This window comes from Coloeus monedula (assembly GCF_965178545.1).
Source record: "Coloeus monedula genome assembly, chromosome: 1".
NCBI classification, from domain to species: Eukaryota; Metazoa; Chordata; class Aves; order Passeriformes; family Corvidae; genus Coloeus; species Coloeus monedula.
The window spans coordinates 9,410,605-9,437,616 of record NC_138781.1 but is presented as its reverse complement, the minus strand read 5'-3'; the positions used below and the strand labels follow the sequence as shown (position 1 = coordinate 9,437,616).

At 38.1% G+C, this 27,012-nt stretch overlaps 1 protein-coding gene across 1 annotated transcript in view; it reads left to right on the top strand.

Moving 5' to 3' along the window:
- Nucleotides 1-1,816: 1,816 nt before the first annotated feature.
- The window catches only part of NCAPG2 (non-SMC condensin II complex subunit G2), a 42,793-nt gene continuing 17,597 nt past the window's right edge, over nt 1,817-27,012 (top strand). The window contains exons 1-14 of the mRNA XM_082285755.1: nt 1,817-2,036; nt 2,703-2,793; nt 5,701-5,892; nt 6,894-7,008; nt 7,483-7,640; nt 8,378-8,512; nt 13,592-13,686; nt 14,535-14,604; nt 15,287-15,373; nt 17,492-17,587; nt 22,489-22,614; nt 23,499-23,678; nt 24,688-24,840; nt 26,477-26,699. Coding sequence (XP_082141881.1) covers nt 2,719-2,793; nt 5,701-5,892; nt 6,894-7,008; nt 7,483-7,640; nt 8,378-8,512; nt 13,592-13,686; nt 14,535-14,604; nt 15,287-15,373; nt 17,492-17,587; nt 22,489-22,614; nt 23,499-23,678; nt 24,688-24,840; nt 26,477-26,699 — 1,705 coding nt within the window. The 5' untranslated portion in view covers nt 1,817-2,036; nt 2,703-2,718. The remainder of the gene's footprint in view (nt 2,037-2,702; nt 2,794-5,700; nt 5,893-6,893; nt 7,009-7,482; nt 7,641-8,377; nt 8,513-13,591; nt 13,687-14,534; nt 14,605-15,286; nt 15,374-17,491; nt 17,588-22,488; nt 22,615-23,498; nt 23,679-24,687; nt 24,841-26,476; nt 26,700-27,012) is intronic.

Below are 27,012 nucleotides of genomic sequence, written 5' to 3'. Positions count from 1 at the left end.
CTGTTTCACAGGCTCCTCGCACTTAGCTGAAAACCTAACTGGGAAATAAAGTCAGGTCCACAGGATCTGAAACAAGCTGGATTCTTATCTCAAATAAATGTGGCAGAGAATGTGAAAAACCTTAATTTTTAATACGATCTAAATCAGTGAAAGGCAGGGTGATTAACAAAGACTCTATGTTAAAAATTAAAACAGCAGAAGAGGTAAGTGCTACTTTTAAAAGGAGTGAATTTTTACATTTAATACTAAATAAAATCTGAATTATGTCTTTTTTTTTTTAAATTACGATCCTGAAAAGTCCAGTTGTGAGAACTTTCATAGACATCGCAGTTGGTTTTCTGTTTGTTTGCACGGTAAAGCAGCACATGCTGTACTGCTTCTACAGACTGAAAGCAAATTATTTCAGTCATGCACCTCTCTCTTCTGAACAGCCAACAGAGAAATATTATGCTACTGAAAATGCCAAATGGAAAAATACAAATTAAGCCCTTAACAAGACACTTTGACTGGTTTTGATTTGCAGAAGAGCTCAAACAAATGGAATGGGGAGTATCACAGAATTCAAGATCTAACTAATTCCAAACACTGCAAAGAAGAAACAGAAGACATAACTTCCTGATATATTAAAAAAATCCTTCGTTATCAAAGTCTAAATATCATCTGGCTTACACAGTCTCCTATACATTCTGGCACGTAGGCTGTTTAACTCTTGATTGCTTTGGATGAAGAGTGCAAAACACTTATGTTGTTCACCAGGACTGTGAGTAAAGGCAGAGAGGTCAGCAATAGCAACAATAACACTATTGGAGAAAAAAGCCACCAGTGTAATCAAATGGGTGATGTTTTTGTAAATGTCGACATTACCAGAGATCCATGGAAGAAGGAATACTGTGTTGTTAAGCGTGAACATGAATTTAACTGAGCATGGCTTAACCCCCGTTTGGAAGCACTGACACTTTTGAGGTAGGTACAGAAAGGGAACAGTGAGGGGGGGGTGGGTTTGAACCCTGGCAGCTGTCTCTGGGTAACTGATGGGATGCTCCTCCGGGACCAGCCGTGTCTCCAGCCAGCCTGTGTTAGTGCAGGCAGCGGAGGAAGGAGCCTTTCAGCGCGGCCGAAGCTCCCGGGAGCAGCGCAGCCCCTCCGCCCGCGGGGCGCTGCCGGGGTCGGGCCGGGCGCTGCGGGCACAGGCGCTGCTCAGCGATGGGGCTGGGGCACAAATCCTACAAGCGGCTGAGGAAGCGGCGGGGCTCAGCCTGGAAGAGGCTCAAGAGGGGCTTCATCGCTCTCTACAGGTCCCTGAAAGGAGGGTTTAGCCAGGTGGGAGTCGGGCTCTTCTCCCGCGTAGCCAGCGACAGGACAACAGCACGCGCCAGAAGCGGTTCAGGTCGAACATCAGGAGGAGTTTCTTCACAGAAAGGGGGATTGGAATGGGCTGCCCAGGGACGGGATGGAGGCACACCGTCCCTGAAGGTGTTCAGCAAAGACCGGAAGTGGCACTCAGTGCCATGGTCTAGTTGACCTGGTAGTGTTCGGCCATAGATTGGCCTCGATGATCTTAGAGGCCTTTTCCATCTTTGCTGACGCTGTGATTCTGTGAGTTTTGAACACCGTCCCGTGTTCCCGGTGAGTTCTGGGGCCGCCTTTCCCCTACGCCGCCCTCAGCGGTGCCGGGCGCGGGAAAGGGTGGGGCGGTGGTCGAGGTCTCGCGAGACGAGACGGGAGTTCCGCGGCGCGCGCTCAACATCGGCCGCGGGACGATTCGAAAAGTGGCGGGTGAGGGACGGACTGGGAGCGGGGCTGGGGTGTCCCGGGCTGTCCCCAGGTGTCCCGGGCTGTCCCCAGGTGTTGCCGGGTGTCCCTTTCGAGCGGCTCCCGGGGTCGGTGTCTCCTCTGGCGGTGCTGCTGTGCGCCGCGGGCTCTTCTCCTACGCGCGAGTCTGCCGGCTTCGTTCCGCTCCGCTGAGGCGGCGCCGCGGTGCTGTAAGTGCGTCCTGCGGATCCAGGAGGGCTCGGCCGCTCTGAGGGAGCCCGAAGGTAAGCGTCCCGTCCGGCTTCCCTCTGCCTGCCCTGCCGGGGCCTGGCGGGAGCCCCCGGGTGACTCGGGACGGGCCCAAGAGCCGCCCCCGCCCCGTTCCGTGTTGTGGCTTCACACACACGAAAGGCTGTGTAAGTCACTTTCCCAACTGGAAAAGCTTGTCAGGAGACACCTAGGGTGGAGGAATGTTTACGTGAGCTAATGGCCTTGGTGGCCTTGCCCATTTCCCATAGTTTTCACTCGAGAGTAGAGAAAAGGAGACACGATTTTACTATCCCTCAGTGCTTCTTATGCAAATAAATACTGTTGTCGGTAATGATGGCCGGCTTAAATAGTGGGTGTGTGCTGGAGAATGCACTGTGCTTTTTAAAAATCAAAGTACCCATTAAAAATGTATTCTGCAAAAGAAACTAGAAAGAAATCAAGCCCTGTAGCCTACTGGTGTTGTGAATCTAAATGCTGATTCAGATAACTGTAAAATATGTTGGAGGGAAAAACTTCTTTAGCTGTGGAATGCATGTATAACTAATGTAATATATAACATATATATATATATATATATAAATGCTATGTATGTAGCTGATATATGGCTACAACTGAGACCAAAATGATCTTGTTTTGATATACAGTGCCTTCTCTAATGTTATGGTTTCTCTATAAATTAGGGAAAACAATTCCACGATGAAACACGAAGCATTTTTGCAAGTTGTGTCTAAAGAGTCAATTGAAGACTTCCTGCATTACACTCAGAATGCTGTAAGTGAGCCAATGTGTATATATATATCTATCTCACTTATGGAGTCATAAGTCTCTTATGGGTGCAGTAGTGTGACAAAGGGACAGAAACTATTTGTCTGGTACTTGCAGATGTGTGGGAATAATTGCTGTAGAAAATAAGTTCAAATGGCACTTGAAGGAATATAGGCTGAAAATGTTGTGGAATCTGAAATATGAATATTTATAAACCAGCTAATTTTTTGTCATTTGGTTGTTCTGCATACAGCTTACTTTAAAAAAAATAAATTATTAGTACTGTGGTAGTACTAATAAAATACTAACTTGATGAAGTATTGTATTTTTTAATTTCAACTTAAGGAAGTTTATTGGTATATAATGAATATGAGTTGATGTACAAACATAGCAGAGTTGTGTTTCACTAGTGTTCATTCATTTGATAGTTTGGCCTGTCTACTTGTTCTTTGGTCTACATTTAATTTTACTTGAATTGTTATTTCTGTCACTGCTTTAGAGAAGGGGTAGATTGCTCTCTGTAAATGGTATTGTCAAGTTAGTTTCTTAAGCTTTCTAATGGGTATTTTCCTAATGTTACCTGGATCAGGATAAAGAAGTTGACCTCAGTTGACCTCTAGGTGCACAAAGGCATGAACTGATTTAATGTAGCAACTGTATTAAACCCACAATCATGTTTTGTATAATAAGCTTACGAAAGTTTGTCTCCCAAACATCACTGAATCTTTCCCCAAGAAATTTGCTATTTCTTTCGTTTGTGTTCTTGTATGTAGTTATAGATAACAACTTCATTACCAGATTGCCTCTGCTTAAAGTCTCCTTCCCATTTTTACCTAAATCTAAACATTTTAACAAAAATTTATTCACTTTAGTTTTCACTTGCAGTGTTTCCTTTTCAGTTGATTTGCTTGTGTTCATTCTGCCATCTGCATTCAATAATTTATTTTAACTGCCGTGGGCTATTTGGATTAAAAGTTTTTTCATCCTTTTATTTTTCATCACCAATGCATAGGAGTTCTTGTGCAACAGTTTTCAGCTGTTGCCAATATCTCTGGAAACCGTGTCACCAGCTACAATGAGTATACTGGTTAAAATTGTCTTCATGCCTTTGTAGCATAAAGGAACATGAATATCCAGATGAATTTTAGACTATCCAAGAGACTCGAGTTATTTTATTAATTTCCTTTTGAAACCTTCAGTGATGGAGGATGTGTGAACCTTGTCTTAATATGAGGATCCTCCTTTTAGGATCTCCCTTGAAAAATTCTAGACTGGTTTTCTGGAGGAGGCTGTGGTCAAATAAATTGTCATTAAAGCCTCACTGCTTTCCTTAGTTTTTGTATTATATTTGCTACTTATTTGGTGCTCTAGCCTTAAAATTTGCCTTTTAAACTTTTTTGAAAGTTCTGGTTTTAGCATTGCTGTTTCTTTCAGTGTCTGTTTTCTACACACACCCCCACCCCCTTACTTCCCCCTTGAATTTTTCTTTTCCTTCCTCTCAGTGTTTAGGTTCATCTGTGTCTTCTAAAATTCCAGGGGTTTGCTAATTTTCCTTCAAGGTTTCTCGTGGGCTTTTCATTTTTTTTCTTCATAATCTTTTAAAAATGTCATATTGTGGTGCTGTTCATTGAGATCTTCAACAGGTGCTGTTAATTTTTTCCACTAGATCCCATTCCAATTCAAGAAAAGACGTAATTTCTTAGACAGAAAAATAGGAATCACAGTTATGATTATCATTCACTGTCATCCTTTGCCTTTATAGGTTTTGGAATAATTCTATCTCATATCATCCCAAAGAAAGATCCAAAAGCTCTGGTCCTATTATGAATTCATTCTTTCTGTTCAAAACAGTACAGTCTTAATATCCTGTCTTTTGGGTTTGTTTGAAGCAGAGGGCTGCAGAGTTCCCTGTGAAGCCTTTGGTTTATTGTATTTGTTTTCAGCTGTAGAATAGAATAGAAATTCTCTTATAAATATGTAACAGGATCTTTCTTCTCATACCCTTCTGGGAACTTCCTAATACTTGTTGCTGCTTCTTTCATTCTTTTCTGGTTTTTTCTTTGACTTTTTCTTTTCGATGCCTTGCAGTGTAGCTGCAAACTAAAAATATATTTATTTCAAGATCGTGGACATTCTCCCTCTTTCCTCTGAAGTGCTTTTGATCCAGTAAACCTACACTTCAGTATTGCAAATTACATCTCAAAAATTATCTCATCTTCTCTCTGCGTATTCCCTTTCCTAGCAGGCTGCCTACCCTTCTTTGATGCTAACAGACTCCCTGTGTCTCTGAGGTAAATTCTTCTAGCCAAGTTCTTCTGAGGAAATCATTCAGATCAGTCTTGGGGTGCAGTCTCTACTGGAAACTGATGGTGGCTTCCCTGTTAGCAGGGCTTCAGCAGGAGGTGTGGGGTTAACATGCTCAGGAGCTGGGTTTGATGGGGGGCTTTAAAACAGTGCAGTGTGCTGAGGTCTGGTGTGTGCAGATCATATCCCAGATTAGTGCTGTCCCTATGGCTGTACTGACTGTTACATTTCCAGTCCTTGCCTAAGGATTTTCTTTCAACAGCCATCATCAATGGATGTTTAAGATAGCAAAGATATGATCAGGGACTTAAATTCTGTACAGTTTTGAGCTTCATAGCTAAGGGTATGGAATTGTCTTCACTGCTGTCAAGGGCTAAAGACTTTTGTCTTAAAAGTAGCAGTCTTGCTTCATGATAAAGAGTTAAGTAGCAGGAATTTCTTATGCTATTTAAAAAAAGTAAAACTTCTAGAAGGTATTTTAACTCTATGACTGCAGAGGAATGTAAGTTAATGACTAATGTAAAAGCCCCCATTAATTGTAAAAAATATGATGAAATACAAGCCACTTCACTGATGTGGAATTATGTGGTATCTTCTGACCATTTATAGAAAAATACATTTGATCATTTTGACTTGAATGAGCTGCTTCAAGAATTGCCAAGGAAGCAAAAAGAAGTGCTATGGCAGAGACTGACACAGCTATTGCGAGAGAGCTTGATGGAGAACCCTGTGGAAACATGGCACAGGACTGGAGATGATAAATGTGATGGTGACATGGAAGTTGAGATAGCTCCAGAAACGGTAAGAATCTTGTAAAATGAAAAGGTGATGAATGTTTCATGATTTTTGGGAAATAAAATAGAATATTTTGGTAACAGCTGAAAACATGCAGGAGTTATCAAATAAGATCAGTTCCAAATATCACCTTTCTGCCCATTTTTTAAAGGACTTAATTTATGCTTGGGTTAATCTGAACTTATAATTGGTCTGTACTATAAAAGACTAGATCTGCTGATAATTTTAGTTACGGAAGATGTGAGTTAGTTTGCTCAGTGGTGTTGGAGGGGCTGCTTGTATGTCTTTATTTCAGTAAGTGAATGTTAATATTGCAGATGTGAAGTATCTGGCATACAGTATAAGAAATTCACTACCTAATTTGTGATGTCATTTTATTGAACAAAGATCCTGAAATCTAGATTTGACTGTCCCTTCCACAAATGTAGAATATATCGAGTTTTTCTGACTCAGACCCTCATATACTGTCTTCTCTGGCCTTGAGAATACTGGGGGAAAAGGTTATTTAATTTTGGAGGCAGAAAAGAAATACAGTGGGGAAATCATTGGAGAAACCTAGAGGCTTGTAGAAAAATCAGTCATCCATTCAGAGGCCTGTAGAATCACACACTTGGAGGGAAAGTCACCAGATGTAAACATTTCTGAGTTGCACAAGACCCTGCTAGTTAGGGGCTTTTCAGCTCTGAAATGGATGTGTGTTTGAGTGGGTGCTTTGTTGCAGATGAGGATTTTAGTGCAGGAATGGATGCACATGTGCAGTCACAGAGTTTATCTACTAGCTGGAGCTGAAAACTCTTTCCAAACTTTTTGAAAAGATGTACTTTAAAAATCTATGCTTTTGCCTCTTATTTGGTAGGTTTTGGGTGCCAGTATGCTCCTTTTTCAAAGGGGAAGCATAATAACAATTCAGCTTTGCTCTCTGTTGCTAAGGTTTATTTCTTGTTGGAATTATTTTCTGAGTCCAAAATAAACTGCAGGAGTGTTTCCTCAACATTGCTTTCTTTCAGAAACAAACTGTAGCAGTGATCCAAGGAGTGGCAGCTGTCGTTACTGCTTCCATACCTGCAGTGGATGAAAATGTAAACTACAAAGCTCTTGTAGAATGCGCTTTTATACTAAATCGTGAGTACTTCTCTGTACAGAACACAGCATTTTACAGAGACTGTTTCTTTGATCTGACTGAAATCCAGCTGGCCTATGAAACAGAATTCACAGGAGAAAAGTTGGTACTGGTTTAAGTTCATATTTATGAGACAAAATTAAGGGAGTGTTTGCTTAAAAATCAGCTGCACAATTTAGAAGTTGGAATGTAAATGGTTTTCTTTCTCCTAGCTGTTCACCCAATGGAATATAACTTTGATTATCCAGTGACACATTACTTTTAAGGGAAACTCAGTATTTCATTGTTACTGATCCAAAAACTTGGGCAAAACCTTAGAGTTGCCTAAATACTGCAGTAAGCATAAGTCATGAAGGTGTGTAGATGTGGCAGGAGCTAGCTGACACTGTGAGGTATAGTTAGTGTGCTAACAGACTACTGTTTCACAGGAATGACTTGGTTCATTGCAGTAAATAATTATTTAATTACTCTTGTAGGTATTCTTCCTGCATTACCTGCATCTGAAAAAATCCTACAGGATGCTATCCAACGTGTTTGTGAAATGTGGTGGGAGAAGGGGCTGGAAAGGAAGGAGCAGCTGGGGAAGCCTCTGTTTGTCATTCTGCTGAGAAAAAGCCTGAATAAAGCTGCTACGGTATGCTGAGGCTATATTGACTTTCAGGTTATACTGAATATTTCCACAAAGATAATCCCTATAATAAAACACTGCCTTCTCTAGAACAAATTTTTAAGATTTTTGGCATCAGTTTCACAAGTGAACTGGATTTTTTTCTTTTGCATTCCTTTTAATCTTTTCACTCTTTTGTCCAGTCCAATGGCCAAGGTTTTTATAGAAATTAACTCTTTTTGTCAGTTCAGATTGGAAGTACTATGTTCAGCTATGCATAGAGACAACTTTTGTGGGAAGCTTCATCTTCCTTTGCTCTTTATTTGTCTACAAATAATTTTTCTTTTCTATTTATCTGAAATTCTTTTTTCAAGATATGTGAGCTACTTGTAGTATTGTGATACACATCTTTTGCACTAACAAAATAGATATATTCTTATTTTTTTCTTCTGTTTTTCCCTGTTAACTGCATGTATTGTATGGAGTTTAAAAAGTGGAATGGTGTGGTTTTAATGTATTTTGCATGAAATGGCAACTTTTTTTCTGTACTTGAGCATGTCTTCATTTGTTGGAAGTCAGAATTTCTGTAGTTATGTGTATTTTTTTTCCCAGTAATGTGATGAAATTAATGTTCATAATTTCACAACCTAAAAATCTGTCTGTAACAATTAATTTCAAATTCATTATTTAAAATCCTTTCAATGCCTCTTTGTATTAAAACCATGCCTACTCCACTCTAATCTGGGCTTCCTCTTTCCTGTCAGGGTGCAGATATAGTTCGTGTATGGAATCTACATCAGACATTACTTTGTTTTGATTATGATTCAGAGGAGAGTAATGAAGTCAAAGACTTGTTACTTCAGTGTTTTATGAGTGTAAAATACATTAACAAAGAAGAGGTAAGTCAACTTTTATCTTACTGTGGTTTTGTGCCAGTGAGCTTTGGTCATTTTTAATAGTTTTACAGTACAGTGGGTAGCAACATGAGACACATCAGCTCTGACTCCAAGCTATAAATGGTTGATTCTCTGTTTCATTTGGAAAAACTTGTTTCTATTCCAGCCTGAAGTGTGAAAGTCTATGTCTAAACCTTCTGTCCAGTTCTTGTATCTCGAGGCAATAAGAATCAAGTGCTTTGCTTCCATTGCATTTCCCTTGATACTTAAAATCATTCCATGGTGTAATTCTCTTCTTTTATAGCAGTTTCTCTTTTATTGAAGACAAGTAACTGTAGCAAAATAATTTTCTTTCTAAATGACTCCATTTAGAAGATTGCATTGCCATGTTTTGTTTTAAAAGCATAAAAAGAAACCAACTTCACAGAAAAATGAGAATTATTTTATTTAACTATGTATCTTTCTCTTAGTGAACAGTTGCTGTTTTGTTGTTTTTAGATTGTGCCTGTGCACCAGGATAGTGGTGTCCAAGCCTGTTTTCTGGTTAAGTGACCAGACCACCTGACTTTGTCTCTGAAGTTCTGACTCCTCCCTGCATCTAAAATAGATATATTCCTTTTCCTATGGAATATATGAACTTCTGTCATAAAATGAGCTCTGAGATTGCTGCATTAATATGGCATTAATATGAGGATATGGCATCTTGAAAAAGGAGATAGCAAAGGACTTAGGTGAAATGTTTGATAGAGCAGGGTTTGGATACCTGCCACAAAGTTGGTGGGTTTTTTGTTACTTACATATCATATTTTAAGCTATTTTAGTTTTGACTAAAATTGGGATGTACTAAGACAATATGAAAGTTGGGAATGGAAACAGAGAAAATATGGGTGGAAAGAGGAAAGACAGGTAAGACTATATTGACAGAGTTTACAGTTAGTTTTGTGTCCTTGGTGTATTTCATTTTAGGTGATTTTTTGCCCTCTGAAAAAAGTGTGTACTTGTGTGTGTTCTTTGTCCTAGTACTTAAAATGCATTAGCTATATTTGATTCTATATGTTTTTTTCTTCTGTTATATTCAAATCCACTGTATCATTTTAATATTTTGTCTTCATATAGGCACAGTAAATAATTGGTAATTATATGTGTAAAATACAACTGCTATCTAGGTTTCAGAAGCAAATTCTTGTAGTTATTTTTTTCTTCCAAGTTGTGTGAGACTTAGTACAACATGTTAATTACTACACAGCTTTTCTAAAGGAAGAATCTTTGAGTGAAACACAGGCTTCAGTATATAAGTTGTGGTTTTGTTATGTGGGTTTTTGTTTGGTTGGTTTTTGTTTTGGTTTTTTTTTGTTTGTTTTTTTTTGTTTTGATTTTTTTAAATATGAGGGAAAAAAAGCAGTGGCAGTCAGACTTGGTAATGAATAGTTTTCCTGCCATATTAAAACTCATCCCCTTTGCTCTACAAGAATGTGCGAAGTGTGGCCAAATTTGCACATTCGCTTCTCTGCCCAGGATTTTTCTCTTTGCTCTCCCAGTGATTTCTGATTCTTGACATTTTGTCCCATTTGCATTTTCATAGGTCTGTCTCTTTCTAGGTAGATACAGAGAGCACCTTACTGCACTCTCTGCTGTGTCATCTGATCATTAGTGGTTTAAATCCTTAATTCTGGATTCTTCACTTTCTGGCTGGAAGGATTGACTGAAAGTAGCAGCTCCCAGCTGTTGCCCAAGGGCTCACCCTGGCCAGTGGTGGGTCTGCCTTGGAGCCCTCTGGCATCGGCTCTATTGGACACGGGGAAAGTTTCTGGCAGCTTCTCACAGAAACAACCTCTGCTGGCCTCCACTACCAAAACCTTGCCATGCCAGCCCAATACACAAGTGATGTTACATCCTGAAGGATAAGAGTTCAAAATAAAAGGAGAACCATAACCCATTCTGGAAAGATCCCAGGACAGGGTTCAGTTAAATTAAGTGTCTGAAATAAATTTAGACATCTGTGCAGGAGCATAATCACTACAGGTCCTGGGAAGGACTTGATTGCTTGAGTGAATGACCCATGCTACATTAAATGACCTAAGCTGCCTCAGACACCCATGTGGGGCTGGCACGTAAAACACTGTCATAGATCTCTGCCTTTGGAAAACCATCTGGGCATGTAAAATTGTGCTGTGCTTATGGTGTGTGCTGTATTAACCCTAGTCAGCAGAGTCAACAGAACAATTCAGCTCCATAAAACAGTAACTAAACAGCTGATCACATGCATCACTCTTCAGACAGTTAGCATTTTAGGGACTTAAACATCCAAATTCACTTGTCTCAGTTTGTGAACAGAAATCCAGCTTCAATATATGACTTACCAGGACGTATCTGGAATGGTAACCAGCTTGGATGTTCCTAGCTCTGCAGACAGGAGATTCAAAGTGTTCAAAGCATTTTCCTTTGCAAAGCACTGCACTTCTGCTGCAAGTCCTTTTGTTTGGGATTTGCATGCTGTGGGAGTTCAGTTGCAGTGATAACACACCTCATGTGTGTTCTCTAATTTCCCTTCCTGGCTCATTTCACTAATTGGTAGATTGTAGCAACAAGAAACCAACCAACACTCCCCCAGTATCTCTGCTGGACCTTCTTCTTGCATCCTGTGTTGCTTCTAAAATGCTCGTAGTAATACCAAATATCACCGTGTTATATGAATTGCTTTGATACGAAACTGAGCTTCTGTATATCAGGCCTAATACTCCCTTTAGTGCCTGCAGACTTGTCCTACAGTTCCTAAGAAAAGTATTCCTAGTTTTTTGGAGTACATATCCCAGAGCATAGCATCATAGCAGCTTCAGCTGCTATAACTCCAGGTTCCAATGATCCTGTGTTGCCATGGGCTAGCATTCCTCTTTTCCTTTCCAAAGTATAAGGTTCAAGCAGTAATACCATGGGTTGATTGAAGGAGGTGGCTGTTTTTTCCTAGTAAGGTTGTTTTTCAGACAGATTAACTGTCTGCAGTGGTTCATCATATGCAAGGCTGAAGGAAGGGAAGGGTCAGGAATGCAGTGTATCAGTTCTAAATCAGATTAAACTGATAGAGAATTGCACATTTATACCTCATTGCTAGATCAGGGAGTTCAGTGTTTCTGCCTTCCCAGGCTGTGCTATTCAACACAGAGTAGTATTTCTCAGAGGCTTTTTATCAGGCTGCATTAGTGAAGTGATCCTCTGACTTTTGTGATTTATGAAAACATTCTTGTTCAGATGGGGTTTCCAGTCCAACAGCTGCAGAGCCTGCAGAGCATGTTACTGTGGTAGGTCTGTTGTATTCTCTTTCCTTGCTAACCTTCTGTGTGTGTATAGAACAAAGCCACGTGCTCTGTGTCCACAGGCACAGGAGTACCAGACACCCAGCATTCTGATACTGCATTAATCCCAAAAATGACAAGTTCACAGTCTTACTCACCTATCACCAGTTTACCTGTCATGATAATGAGAATGTTGATACCAGTAATTATTTCACATCCATTACTCACAAGCAGCAGATTAAGTTAGAGGCACTTATAATTTTCAGGAGTAGGCTCAATCTTTTGAAACCTAAGGCTAAAAGGAATTGGTTGAATTTTTTTTTTTTGGCTTTTTATCATCTGTCTTCTGGGGTTGTAGCAGATGAGGTGAGTTCAAGTTTTTCCTCATCCTTGCCTTGTTGAGGGAAGAGCTGTAGGTTAAGACTCCCTTGACCTTTTGTTTTGTCAGGGATGTTGATGTGTGACGTGCCAAGTGGGACTCCTGGATATTTCTATTAGGCCACCAAAGTTGGAGATAGAGGCAACTCTCGTTGACAACAGGAAGGATTCCATTGTAGACAGGAATCTTGATGCTGTATTTAGCCTTTAGGTCTTGATTTTTATGAGCTTCTGAATTACTTCTTCACTCAAAGGCATTTCAGCTATCAATTGCACTACAGGGCAGTTTCCAACTATGTGCTTCCTTCTCCCTCCCCTACTCTGAGATTCCAACTCCAAGTGTGACTGGTGTTCTATTTTCTCTGTTTTGTCTTTGTCTTAGGTGCGAACACAACTCTTGGTCCAACTCTCAATGGAATTGCCTCTGAACCTCTGCTAATTTTTCAGTGACCCTTTTGCACTTCTGCTAGTGTGTTCTTTACTATGGCACTTCCTTTATTAATTTTCCTAATTTATTTTTGGCTAGAAAGCTGACAGATACAAAGGACTCTTACAACTGGCTGACTCACCCTTAAGTATGATCAAACATTTTTAAGTCTTAGAAGCTGGATGCCACTACTTCATCTGTAAGCTAAGTCAGAGTGAGGCTGCCTGTACAGATACTGTATAAGGCTCCAATTCCTTGGGCAGATCTTGCTGATTCTGGAAGAGCATTGGCTTATTTCCTTCATCCACAGCCTTCCACTGCCTTTTACTGCAAAATTCTATTGCTCATCAGATTTGTCATCATTGTTCCTGACTTGCTATGATGGAAGAAAACTAATTTGGGAAAAATAATGTTTCTACTTTCATGAATGAAAGGAGCTTCAGGAGGTTTGCAATATGACCTTTCATGTGGCAAGAGGAAAGGAATTGTCCTTGCTGATCAGAACATTTAATTTCCTCAGTTGCCCAGCTGTTCTCTGTGGCTTTGTTAAAAATGTTCCTGTGTCCAGTGCTGGTAGTGTTTTATTTATACCTTCACCGTCGTTCCAGCGTTGTCTTGGAATGATATTGCACTTGGCAGAGCTCAGTGATCTGGCTTTGATGAGGGTGCTGAGTTGCACAGTCTGTTACCATTCTGGAACACTGCTTCAAGTTACACCAAAACAGAATGGACACTGAAGGAATGGAGGCAGATATGTGATTACATGTTCATTTGTTCTGTGTTTTTTCTACAGTGTGAATAAAAGTAATGCTTGAATTCTACTTAATAATTAAGAATCTTAAATTTTTTTTCTGTTTCACCTATGCATTTTAAAATTAAAGATGTAGTTTCCTTTGTACTGACTGATTTTTGAGGTACCTCTTAAATTGGGTATTCTTCTGAGGTTTGATTTCCCTTTGTTTTTTTCCTCTTTTCCCCTCCCCACAGGGAAGAAGATTCCTGAGTTTTTTGTTCAGCTGGAATGTAAACTTCATTAAAATGATACATGGAACTGTTAAAAACCAATTACAGTTCTTTCCAAGGTATGCATCCTAGTTAGAGTACTTAATTAGGAAGAGCTTGTCCAAAATCTTGTTTGTCTTGCTCTCTAAAAATACCTTGTGTATTGAAATAATATACCAGGATCCAGAAACCCTCAAATCTTCTGAATATAACTGCTGCATTGTTTCAGCAACTTCATTTAATAGTTGCTCTGATGTGCCTGGGCATACAATTATAGGAGTAGTAAATGTTTATTTGCCATTAGCTAAAGCAAAGGACTTTGATAGAAATTTGCCGTGCTTGTGTGAGGGTTGCGGGTCCATTTCTTCTTTTGTAGGCTGTTTCTGTTTTTTCCTACGAGCAACCTCTAAATTAATTAGATAGGATTCTATATACAGACATTCTAATAAGAGGTGACTTGCAGGATCAATCGTAGCCTGAGAACTTGGCTGACGGATGAAAACGTGGAGACTTTTTTACTTTGATTATTCAGTGAAATATTGCAGAAGTGATTCTTTGCATTAAAATCAGAGGCTTTCTAATGCTTTCAGGTAAAATAATGTATACCTGTACATCTCTATAAAGAATTTAAGGCATTCATCATGACATAAATGATAAAGTATCTCTGTGAATGTTTTGACTTTCCCACCCTAAGAGGTATTTCAAGTACCATGTAATAGCGCTTGCATTCATTAATTAAGAGTTTAAGGTGGTAGTTATGGGTGTGCACTTGAAAAAGAGAATTTCTTCTTCTAAAAATCATGGTGATGCACAGAATTAAGAACAAAATTGGTATGTGTAAAAATCTTCACGTTTCACCTTTATGAACTGTACACAGATATGGTTAATATGCTTTCTTGACAGTGTTTCTTCCTATATGTTAATACAGATCCTTGATGGAATACATTTCAGAAGTTTACTTCAGGGCCTGGAAGAAGGTGTCAGGAGAATTCATAGAGGTAACACTATGCTTGAAATTTCATTTGGATAGTTTTGAGTTTCAAGGTGGGAAAGACTCATGACTTTCCACCTCAGAGAGGGGCCTTAAACAAGCCTTAAAGAATTATTTCCCTAAGGAAAGGGCCTCTTCAGCATTGTCAAGGAGTACCAATATGTCATGCTTTGAATGTTTTCCCACTGAAATCAGCTTAGCTGCAGTTAAACACCTTTAATTCTGCTGCTGAAATATTGGTTCACACAACTATGCATATACACAGTGTTTTTCATAAACACACCAGTTAGATTAATTATTGAAGCTTTTATTCAGTATGTGCAAGTCTGTATAGTTGATAGCTCAAGTATTTATCTAGTTTTTGTGGATTTCCATGGAAGTGATTAAAGGCATAATTACAGCATCACAACAATGCTAGAGCAAAATTTTAGATAACAAATATTCTTATTTACCCTGCTTTAGCTTCTGACTATTGGATTAATTGTATATTCTGAAATTCTGAAAATCAGTTGAGGCAGACTGAGGCTCTGAGCATAGAAAAGTTTGAGCCAAGCAGAAGCCAAGTAAGAAATAATACCAGATACTATTTTCAGTTGCTTGTTTTAGGGAAAAATATGGTTGTTGTGCAGCTACAGTAGTTACTGTTGTTTTATTGTGTTAACAGGAGCATGTGTGTGTTTGTACTGTAGGTACTTGAATGTAACTGCATTCAGGATTTCATGCATCATGGAATTCATCTTCCCAGAAGTTCTTCTGTTCATTCTAAAGTTAGAGAGGTAAGTTCCTGGAAAGCATGACATGAGCTAGTAGCATCAAAGTGAGATCAGTTGCTATACAGTGGAAAATTTTCATTTCATACTAAAATGCTATACCAGGTGTGGCTGGAATGGAAATGCTTTCCTTCATAGCAGCCTGTATGGGGCTGTGTTTGGTGTCCTGGTGGCACACCAATGTTCTGGTTGCTGCTGAGCAGTGCCTGTGTGGTCTCAAGTCTTTCTCCTCCCATGTTCCGTAGGGCTAGGCTGGGCATGAGCAAGAAGCTAGGAGGTCACAGCTGAGACAGCTGACCCAAATTGACCAGAAGGATATTGCATGCCATACAACCATCATTCCCTCAGCAAACTGAGGGAAAGTGGGTTCTTGGGAGGTAGCCATTGCTTGGAGACTGCCTGAATATTGGTCTGCTTGTGGCAGGTAGTGAGTGATTGCATTTGCATCACTTGTTTGGGGTTTTTTTGGTCATCTTTGCTTCGTTTATTAAACTGTCTTTGTCTTGACCCCTGAACTTCTTTTTGTCTTCCAATTCTCTTTCTTCCCCACTGAGTAGGGAGTGTGTGAATGGCTGTGGGCGCTTAGCTGGTGACTAGGGCCAACCCACCACAAATACTTAAAAAATAGTACATTGTGAGAAACAGTAGGAGGAACCTGCTTATAGTTTTGCACCAGACTTCTCTTTGCTGCTCAAAAGTAGAAATAGAAGGGGATTTTCCAGAGTGCCAGAAATAGTTTTGTTGTCTGTTGTCTATGCTATGCTTTCTTTACCTACAGAACTGACCATTCCATAGATGATCATAGGGATGAAAAGTCACAACCTTCTCGAGGCAAACTTAGTAGATGGGTCTGAAATTAAACTTGGCTTTTAAAATTTTTATTATATATAGGGGGTTTATATATGTTTATAGGGACAAGCCTTGATTCTAGTTGTCCACCTCTGGCTTTTAGTCATGGGCGGAACATTTGAAGCAGAGTGAGAAGTCCACAGAGCTTTTTAAGACATTTGTATTTGATCCATGTCCCTTCCCCTCCCATGCCTCCTTCCAAATACACAGACTCTAGAGTGTAAAATGTGTGTACTATATAGCTTGACATACATAATGAGTGTACAATGTTATATTGGGTATTTTTTGTTTATTTTTGGCGTTGGTTTTTTAGCAGGTTTGTTCTGTTTTGTTTTCTCATAGCTGTAGGATTCCCTTGTTCTGTGATTCCTGGCTTTTGACAGAGCATTTCATGTTTTCAGACTCAGAGGCTTATGATCTTGAAAGAGGACAGTGAATAAATATGACTGTGAGCTGCAAGTAGAGTAGGTCTTGGAATAAATTTGAACTGACCACTAGAGGGTCAGCTTCTTTTCAAATTTTTTGTAATCTTGTATTCTGTTTTCCATGATCTTCTGGGAATTATCAGTGCTGTATTGATCAAGGCCAGAAATGTTCAGAGGATGATCTCGTCTCACTTTCTGATTAATTACCAACCTTAGAACACAGCTCAAACTGACCACTGTTTCGAGTGGAGGAATTCTTCGTATCAAGTTATATGATGTCCTTTCTCATATTCTGCTCTGGTCTTCCACTTTCTTTTCTGCATAATTCAGATACAAAAATAACAGGATTTTTAGCTAATTAAGCAAAGTTTTGAGTCCCAAGGAGTGCTGATACTTGCTTTTCATCAATGCATAAAAAATGTATTAGGTTTGTACATTTTTATTTGTATAATTCTACTTACCAAATAAGTTCATTTGTTCTTAACAGAGAAAAGGCTTATTTATCTGATGTTCATAATTTCATGGTTTCAAACTCTTTCTGCCAGTTACTTTAAAAATAGTTTTTTACAGTAATGAAAAATGAGTTGTTGCTGTGAAATTCTCTAGCCATGTTTATTTCTTAGTTGTAGATCTTTATATAAACTTATTGACTCTATAAAGTTATAAAATATTATATTTATTAGATCAATTTTACTATTTTTGAGACTTTTCAGTAAAATATAGGGTCAATTAATATGTTTAGTTTTATCATTTCCATAGTATGAAAACGCTGATGTTACATAATTATTAAATGAGACAACCCCTTACTACTTCTTGAATGTTTTGGGCCTGTTTTTTTTTTTTTTCTTAGATGCTGAGTTATTTTCATAAGCAAAGTAAAGTTCGTCAAGGAGTTGAAGAAATGCTCTATAGATTGTATCAACCCATCCTCTGGAGAGCACTGAAGGTAATTATCCTTTTCAGAAAATAGGACTGTCTTCCTCCAGCTATTAAATTTTGGGTCCCTTCCACATCTTCTGTTTTTATTATTTGCTTTTAAAATGAAATCGCTACAAAACCCAAAATGAATGTTTGACATCACAGATGTAGCTGAGTAACTTTGCAAGTTGTAATTAGGCATAGCATGCACAATAATATTCTAATTTTTTAATATAATTTATTTGTAAAATCCAGTTTTGTTTACAGGTACCTAGAGTGCTTTCCAGGATTGCACTTGGTATTCTTACCTTCTCAATTTGAAAATTCTGTGTAATCTTGTATTCTGTTTTCCAAGATCTTTAGGGAATTACCAGTGTTTTATTGATCAAAGCCAGAAATGTTCAGAGGATATTTTAGTTTCACCTTTTGATTAATTACCAGCCTTAGAATACAGCTCAATGAATTTATTAGAGTTTTAACTTAGAAAAACTTTTATTCTAGTTTGATTGTATGTACAGACATTCATGGTATGGATGTGCACTCAGAATGAAATTTCTTACTTCTTTTCTGGTGTGTGTGTGTATGTCCTCCTATGGATTGAATGCACAGACTAATGGCAACCTATTGCAGTTTGTCTACTCAGTTACACTCTGTGATTAACATGAGCTAAGCTTCCTTCTTAGGTAACAGCTTTTATTTTGTCTGAGATTGTGAAATCCCTGTTTGTAAGAGTGTATACATACAGCCAAATGAAATTCTGGTAAACATATTTCATTTATTGGGCAGTCATACTGCATCTTCTCTAGCCATGAGAAAGGTATTTGAAATTCTCAAAGTTGAAAGTATTTACTATTAACTTAAAAAGTTCTTTACAATGGATTTTATGAGCTACAGGAAGGAGTTGAGAGCTGTTTGGTTTCAACAGAACCCTCTGATAGAGGTGGGAAGATGAACAGTCATTGCTAACCCAGTATCTTGTTTGGCCTTACATAAGGGTTGGATCCCATCCCGTTAGAATTAATATAAGCAAGGAACCTTCTGGATGAAACGTGTATGTCCTAGTGCAAGAGAAAAATAGCTACAAAGCATGGCTTCCTTTAATTTCTACACTTCTGTCTCTAAAAAGAATAGGGGTTTTAATTGATTTTTGGTTAGTTAACAAAATACAGTATTCCATTCTTAAGGGAGTTGCTGTCTGTCAGTGGAGGGTCGTAGTCACTTTCCAAGGCCCAGGACACAAATGGAGGACTAGAGTACTTTGGAGGAAGATTCTGTCAAACCTTATTAAATCTGCATACATTTATTTGGAGAAATATAACAGAAGATGTGTCTTGTGGGAAAAAAATGGTTAATGATTGATCTGCAGCAAGACAGTGGGAGAATTCCTGATTCCAGAAGTGGTTGAAGTTTTTAACAGCTGCTGTTCATGATTTTCACATCACTAATGGTTCCATTGCTAGAACAAATCATATAGTACTGCATGAATTATTTGGCATTTTGAACCAGTAGTTTAAGATACTGAACTAAGAAGGGAAGCTTATAACTGTCCTTACTGTATGGATTCTACTCCAAAGCTTGAAATGTCACTTTAATTCTAGATAACCAGTTTGATGCTCCTATTTTAGCCATATCCCTAATTTATTATAGTGAAGAACAAATCCTGTTCTAGAACACTGGTTATGAAACAGAAAGGACATACAAGGCCTGTTTACTCCTCCTTGCAGAAAGCAAAAATACTTCAGTTGTAAGAATACACCAAATTCCAGAACTGTTCATCCTGAAACCACTTGATTGCATCTCTGCAATCTTTAAACTGAGAATGCACATTTGTGATGCACAGTTCTCTGTTTCTTCTGAAATTGCTTGTTTTGCAAATACTTAGATTGCACAACTTCTTTTGGGGCTTTTACCAACATGTAGTTTATAAGCCTTGATGCAACTTTTAAGTTTTTATAATGATAAGCCCATATGTAACTCCATCTTTTTTCATGTTCTTACTATGAAAAGCAAGTGTCATGCAAACTTAAAAGAGATGTGTAGTGATTGGCTGTTAGTATAAGAAGATACATGGGTATAAAAATGCGGATATTTAGAGTGAGGTAAGTAGTGATTAAGCTATTTCTTATCAAGCTGAAAAAGTCAAGAACCACTCCTCCAGGAAGTCAAGCTGTTGAAGGAAGTGACTCCTTTAAAGTGGTGTGTTTGGTTGTCTTTTAAAATTTTTTATAACATCCCACACATTTAAGCTAACATGTTCTGGGGAAGCAGTGTTTTAAATAGTTTGAAGTGAATTTCAGAACCTGTAAGACCAGATAAAATTTAAAAGAAAGCCATGAAAATTAACTGAAGAAAAAATTAAAATATTGTTTAAAAAGGTTCTGAAAGTTCCTCAGAATAGTACAAGCGTAATGGTAAAGAAATATTAGTCATTTAAATAACTGCAGGCTCTGGCCTGGAAAAATCAGTGTGGATTAAAACAGGCCATGAATTTAAAGTCTTAGGTTCTACCTCTGTGAAGACATTGTACGAGCCTGAATATGCAAATACATTTGGGATAAATTCCAGTTAATTAAAGGCAGGAATTTGAACTGTGGGTACTCAGTTCAGAATTAAAAGTGAGTTTAATGGAATTCAGTGTAATGTACTTAAAAAGTTATGGAAATTAACTTTCTGGAATGGCTATGGTAGACAAGGTCTAGGTTATTGCACAAAACTACATTTGAATTAATTTTCACATGCAATGTTAGTGCAGAAGAGCTATTTCACCCTGAATTCACATATCATCTTGTTACATGTTAATTCTTGATATAGACAAGCTCAAAGTTGAAGGATTTTCTCAGCTTTGTAGCTTAGAATTAAGAATTATGATCTTCTCACCTTTGAACTGTTTGCATGATCCGTGATAAGCAAAGGAAAACACAAATCCCTAACTAACGACTGTATGCATGGGCTTTATTTGCTTTTGTAGTATTCAGTTTAGAATTCCTATTAATTTTGTTGACTTGAAGAATATGGAATGTTTTGGTTCTACTCCACCATATCAGGATTGGTCAAGAAGAGAAACCCAAACCAGATTGTAAATGAAGTAATTGTTGCTCATTTCTTTTGTGTTTTTCTGGTTTTATTTGTCATTAGTTTATTCAAATCTAAATATTACATGGTTATTGCCGTGTTTCTTTTCCCTGCCTTTGATTTCAATGTGCTTTATGACAAGGGAAGAAGAAAATGAGATTATTAGAATAATCAAGAGATTCCCCGACCTGTCTCATCTTGCTGTTAAAATTAGGCCTACTTTGCTAGTTGTATTGAGAGAGGTTTTTTTCATTGGACCCAAAATCTGGACAAAATTCTTCCTTCTCTTCTTTCCAAGAGAAGTCAGCAGAGGCTCTGAATCACTGCACTGCTTTGATAAATGCAGTTTGGTGGTTAGATTTCAGCTTTCTCCTTGTGATGCTGTTCCGGTTTGGCCAAATTTAGAAATCCTCTGAGAGAAGGCAGGCTACAACCATCCCTCCCCCACCAGGTTCAGGAAAAAATAAATTTTCCTCGAAGGAAAGTGAAAGAGATAAAAACTATTTATTTAACAAACACACAGGAAAAGGATAATAATGCTAAATGATAAAACCTCCTGCTCTGTTGAGAGAAACCTGGGGGAAAATTCAGAGTCCTTCCATAGATCTCTCTCTCCCCCTCCTTGGAGCTGGGACGAGGTGGTGGGCCCACCTCCAGGGCCAAGGCCTCAGTGGAAAGTCCTCCCAATGTATTCTGATGTTGAAACAGTCCAGCAGAGAGAAAAGGAAAAAAATGAAGTCCCAGGAAAACAAAAGTTCAACTCTCTGGAGGAAAAGGAGCTGAGGAAAAAAAACTGCTGGCTGGAAAGAAAAGCAATCCGGGTGCTTCCCTTCCCTCTCACTCTCCTGCTGCAGCTGAAAAAAAGTCTCTGTCTCTGTGTGACCTTGAACAAGCTGCAAACTGCTTTGAAAAAGTTTTGCTCAGGTTTTCCTCCCCCTTCTCAGGCTCAGTTTAAAGGCATAGAAAGGCACAAAAATTAATTTCTGGGCATAGGGCAGTGATATGGGATACACATCATAAAGTCACTCCAAGACAGATGCCTTGAATTTCTTCATCTTTTTATTGCCTGCTCTCTTTTTCTGTCCTTCAAGAGTTCACGAGTTCACTGGGTCAATTATCTTTCACTGAATGAATGTCTAATTATGCACCTTTTTCTTTTTTTTTTTTTTTTTTTTGCATTTGGGGTTCTACAACCAGTAAAATACATAGTGGAGTACGTAGAAAACTTGAATGTGGTAAAATCTCGGAGGGTTGAGAGGCTTCCCATAGATTTTTGATGAGTTGCCTGGACCTCAGAACATGGTGCTATTACTTATGTGCAGAGATGCAGAAATGAGTATGTTTTTGCTGGATAAGTTACTCTCCAGGCTTTCTGGTACTTAGTTACTAAATACTATTTTCTTGAAGCAATAGGCTTGAGCTTTTCAATTAAATCACCCGTCTCTTGACAAGTAAGTTAATTAATTCAATCTGATTGAATTCAAGAGTCTTCTGTCCTGAAGAGGAGCTTTAAGGGCACCAACAGAAATCCCAGCTGCCTTTAATTTATTCAGCATTACAGAAAGCAGGAGAACTCTGACTGTGATTCCTCAGGGCCATTGAAGCTGATATGCTTTGAAAGCCGATTGTAACAATAACTCAGGTTTTACTGAATGGGCAGAAATATAAGGTAAAACATTAAAACTCATATGTGACTTTAGGTTCTTCTATCCATTTATAAATTCATCTTTTCCATCTACTTAATTAAAAACACTTAACTTGTTAAAATATTTGGAGAACAGTGTTTGACAGGATACACACCTTTGGATATTAACAGTCTGTCCTTATGGAAAAAATATTTTTCGTCCATTGTAACAGGCCCGAAACTCAGAAGTTCGAGCAAATGCAGCATTTTTGTTCGTTGATGCTTTTCCTGTTCGTGATCCCAGTTTTAAGGTTGAAGAGATGGACAATGAAATTCAGAAACAGTTTGAAGAACTTTTTGTAAGTTTTAATGAAACTGAAATGTTAAAAATGAAACTTTTTTCAAAGCTAACTCAAAAAATAAGATTAAATGTTGGTGCAATTAAAATTTTAGAACTTCTGGATAGTATTTGTAGGGAAATAGAGTTCTGTGGTGCAGAAAATACAAAAATAAATTAATATTTTAAATTTCTGTAGTATGTTTTCTGCAGATGCTATCTACCACTTTAAACTCTCAAAAGAAAATATTTTGGTTTGTAATTCATTAATCTGTGAATGAGAGATGCCTTTGAAAGATTGAACACATGAATAATGGATCTTGATCCTTATTTAACCTTGGACTGGGGGAGAGAGCTTCATAGTTACTATGGAAGCATTCAATGAAAGTTCAGTACTGTGTTACTAAATGCTTCTGAAATTAAGTATAATGGAGATAACCTAAAAATCTCCTTACCAGTCTAGATGGGTGAGAACGAACATAGTGTTTTCATTAAGAAAATGTTTGGGGATTCTTGAGTAAACATCAGATAATTGAATGAATTTCAGAGTTTATTTGTCATTTCCTAGGAACAGTGATCAGTGTAGACTCATATAAGTAAAAGTCTAAATATTCTTAATTAAGTCACAAATGCAAGACTTGATTTATTTAAAAAAAAATTCAAAAGCCCAATTTAAAAAGTTGGTCAATAGTTATCTTAATTTTGCTTCTGATTTAAATTTCCTTGGTTTCTTTATCATAGAATGCCTTGAGGGACTATTAATATTACAGTTCTTTTATTGTATGACAATTTTCATAATTACTAAAATGTAATGGAATGCATTTTGTTTATGATAGGCTCATGTCAAACAGCAGTAGAGCTACAATAATCCATATGCTCACAGTATTCTTCTTCTGTTTGTTTTAGAGTCTCTTAGAAGATCCTCATCCAGTTGTCCGCTCTACAGGGATACTTGGAGTTACTCAGATAACATCCAAATACTGGGAGATGATTCCTCCGACAATTCTTGCTGATCTTTTAAAAAAGATAACTGGAGAGCTGGCATGTGATATAACATCTGCTGATGTTCGATGCTGTGTTTTTAAAGTAAATGTTTTTCTAAATTTAAAATCATAATTGTCATTTTTATATTTTATTTGATGTACAGGTTTCTAGTATAGGCCACTTTAAATCAAGGAGATTACTTGTTCTACTAAATGTCTTAGGCAGTAGAATTCCTAATACATGAAGGTCTTGCACATTTCATAAAAGCCACGTTTGAAATACACAAATGCCTCTTAAAATAGTAACTGATTTGCTTTCTGACTCAACCATTTTGAATTTCCAGTTGTACACACACAGATTGGACCCGATAATTTAGTTTTTTTAGCTATTAGAAATGATGGTTAGGCTTGAAAATATAAATAGACAGGTTCCAGGATGTTCCTATGTCACTGGCTTTAACGCACCCCGAGACATGCACAATTAGGATTTTGTACTCCACTTTGTGTGTCTGAGGTTTGGATGGATGTAATTCCACAGTTTGTCTGGGGATGCCTCCTCCTCTGCATTGCTCAGTATGTTAGAATTAGTTCATCTACATCTTTCTGGCATGTGAGAAATAACTGATAGCTCAGACAGAAAAATGAACTCCCTAAGCAGCATTTTCACTTGAAGATTTTGTGTCTGTGTCAGTTCAACCTTAAATTGAAGCTGTCGTCCTGTTAATCTTCACTTGCTCCACTACTGCTTCATGGGGGAGCTATACTGGATAAGCAGAAAGTGCTGATTTAAAAACAAATTGGTAACAAATAGATGTGTTTTTAATTTGAAATCAGTGTATTTTAGAGAGCTGATACTATACAGTGTGCCCTCAGGTAGAGGGCAAGACCATGGTCTCCGTGTAGATCTGATTCAGCTGAAGTGAGTTCACTGAGCACAATTCACTGTAAATTTAAAATAATCAAAGCAGTTTTTACTGAAGTATTACAAGAAAAATAAGCATTCACAGTATCTGTCCCTGCTTTATTTAACGTGAGAAATGTCGTGGTCCTCTTCAACAATTTTTAGCCAACTATTTTTCAGCTCTTTCTGTATTTGGTTTTGGTTTTTTTAGTGCCTACCAATAATTTTGGAGAACAAGCTAAGTCACCCACTGCTGGAACATCTCCTGCCTGCAACCAAACACAGTCTTCATGACAATTCCGAGAAAGTGCGGGTGGCTTTTGTGGATATGCTACTGAAAGTGAAGGCTACCAAGGCTGCTAAGGTAGGACAAGTGATGCTTGATAAGTAGCAAGGAGACAAAATCAAGGCATTTATTTAAAAAAAAAAAGTGCATTTTGAGACTGCTGTGGTGTTCCTAAAAGGAAAGAAATACCTGCTTTGCTGTAGTGATACTCTTAGATTTGTGGTATCTTGAGTACTCTGTGGGCCCTTGTTCTCTCTGTGGATGTGTGGGGCAGAGCAGTGGTACAACCACACTTCCCTTGGCTGCCCAGCTCAGGGCAGGACTCTTCTAAATGCTTAACACCTTTCCCCAGTAGCTTTTTTGCTTTGATTCTCCTGTTGTTGTAATGTCCATATTTTGTGGGCACATCCCTCGGGATTTTGGTGTCTTTTTATAGTAATTTTGAATGCATTTTATGTTCTGCTGTGGAGTCTTATTTAGGGTGATACTTTCCAGCCAAAAGCATTACATTATAGCACCTTTGAGCTCTTATTCCACTCTCTACTGTTAATAGTTTCTTAATTTCAATTTTATATTTTAATTTAGCTGTGTTTTTGTCCTTGCTAAGCCCAATAAAGACATAAAGCTATTAGAAAGCATCCAAAGGAAAGCTGTGAAGAAGATGAAGGGTCTAGGGGGGGGGAGCCATACAAGGAGTGGCTGAGGTCACTTGGTTTGTGAATTATTCTGAATTCGCTGCCATTAAAGACAGAGAAGAAAGATAATTCTCAGTGTCAGGGATTTTTGGTGGGAAGGAAGGATCAGGTTTACATAAAGAAAAAAAAATCGTAGTAAGTGTTAGATGTTTTTCAGTAACTTCCTATTGATTTAAAAACTGTAATATGTATCTCTGCTAAGTCCTGGGATCACTTCAAACTTACTCTTTATGACAGTTCTAATAGGGGCGTCCATAGTTTGAATTTGCAGGGTAATGAACTGCTGCAAATATTGCTACTCAAGAGTCAAATAGGTTTCTTGGCATTGAAAAATACTTTATTTTTGATTTTTTGTTTTAATTTGAAATTGTCTAGCATAATTAATTCAGAATCTTCTCAGAGAAATTACAAATGTAGTGTTACTGCTGGCATAACATCTGTGTAGTCTTTCTGAATTTCATAGCCTTTGACTTCTGTGTTACAAATAAACTAGAGCTCGGCTAAGAATGGGATGCATTCAGTATTTAGTAATGTAGGGCTTGGCATGGTTTTGGAAAGGGTGTTGATCTATACAGGTTTTTAAGGTGTATACAATACTTGAAAGTAGTTTGGTTCTACTTTGTCCTGTAAGGAGAATATGAAACATGGCACATAATGAAAAATAATTGTATTTTATTGTGATATTCTTCTAGAGTTCTTCCCTGTATCTATGGAATTGCATTAGTATTGCATACGTATTGAACTGAAATTGCTTGAACCACAATTTTGCCAGTGAGTCAGAGATAGGAGGAAATTTAGAACACCAGAAACATCAGAACAGCAAAATAACATTATTGCAGCAGAATGTGACCTCCAGTACATGTCGGTGTTCAGTAAATATAAAAAATGCTCATGTTTTTCTGGTAAATGCTCCTTATACTTGTTTAGACCATTGACATGGAAATCACTTGATGAAAGTGATGGTTTTTTCCTCTATTTTTTAAAAACTCCTTTTAATATCTTTTTCTCACTTTAAAAAGTTCTGGAATATCTGTCCCATGGAGCATCTTCTGTCTCGCCTTGAAGCCGATTCTCGGCCTGTGTCGCGGCGCATCGTGAACCTCCTGATGAACTCCTTCTTCCCCATTAACCAGCCCGAGGATGTGTGGTGTGAGCGCTGTGTCACTCTGATCCAGATGAATCCAGCAGCAGCCAGGAAGTTCTATCAATACGCTTATGAATTTACTGCCCCCACCAATATAGGTAAAGTGTAAAACCTTGTGAGTTTGTGGAATTACTGATACCACACCACGTAAATGATTTTCTTTCTTTTTCCTGGAACAGTGGTACATTTTTTGCTAGATTTTTTGGTCTTAGTATAATACTAGTTCGTAGTTTCTGAAATTCAGGACACCAGCAATAAGCACTGCTGGCAAAGTCATCATCTTCTTCAAGAATGAGGAGATCAAAGCTTTTCATTTCTGCTCTTAGATGTTGTACTGTACACTCCAGCCAGTGGTGGTACCTGGTCCCTCTGTTCCCCTTTCTCCCCACACATACCTTAAAACTATCTCAG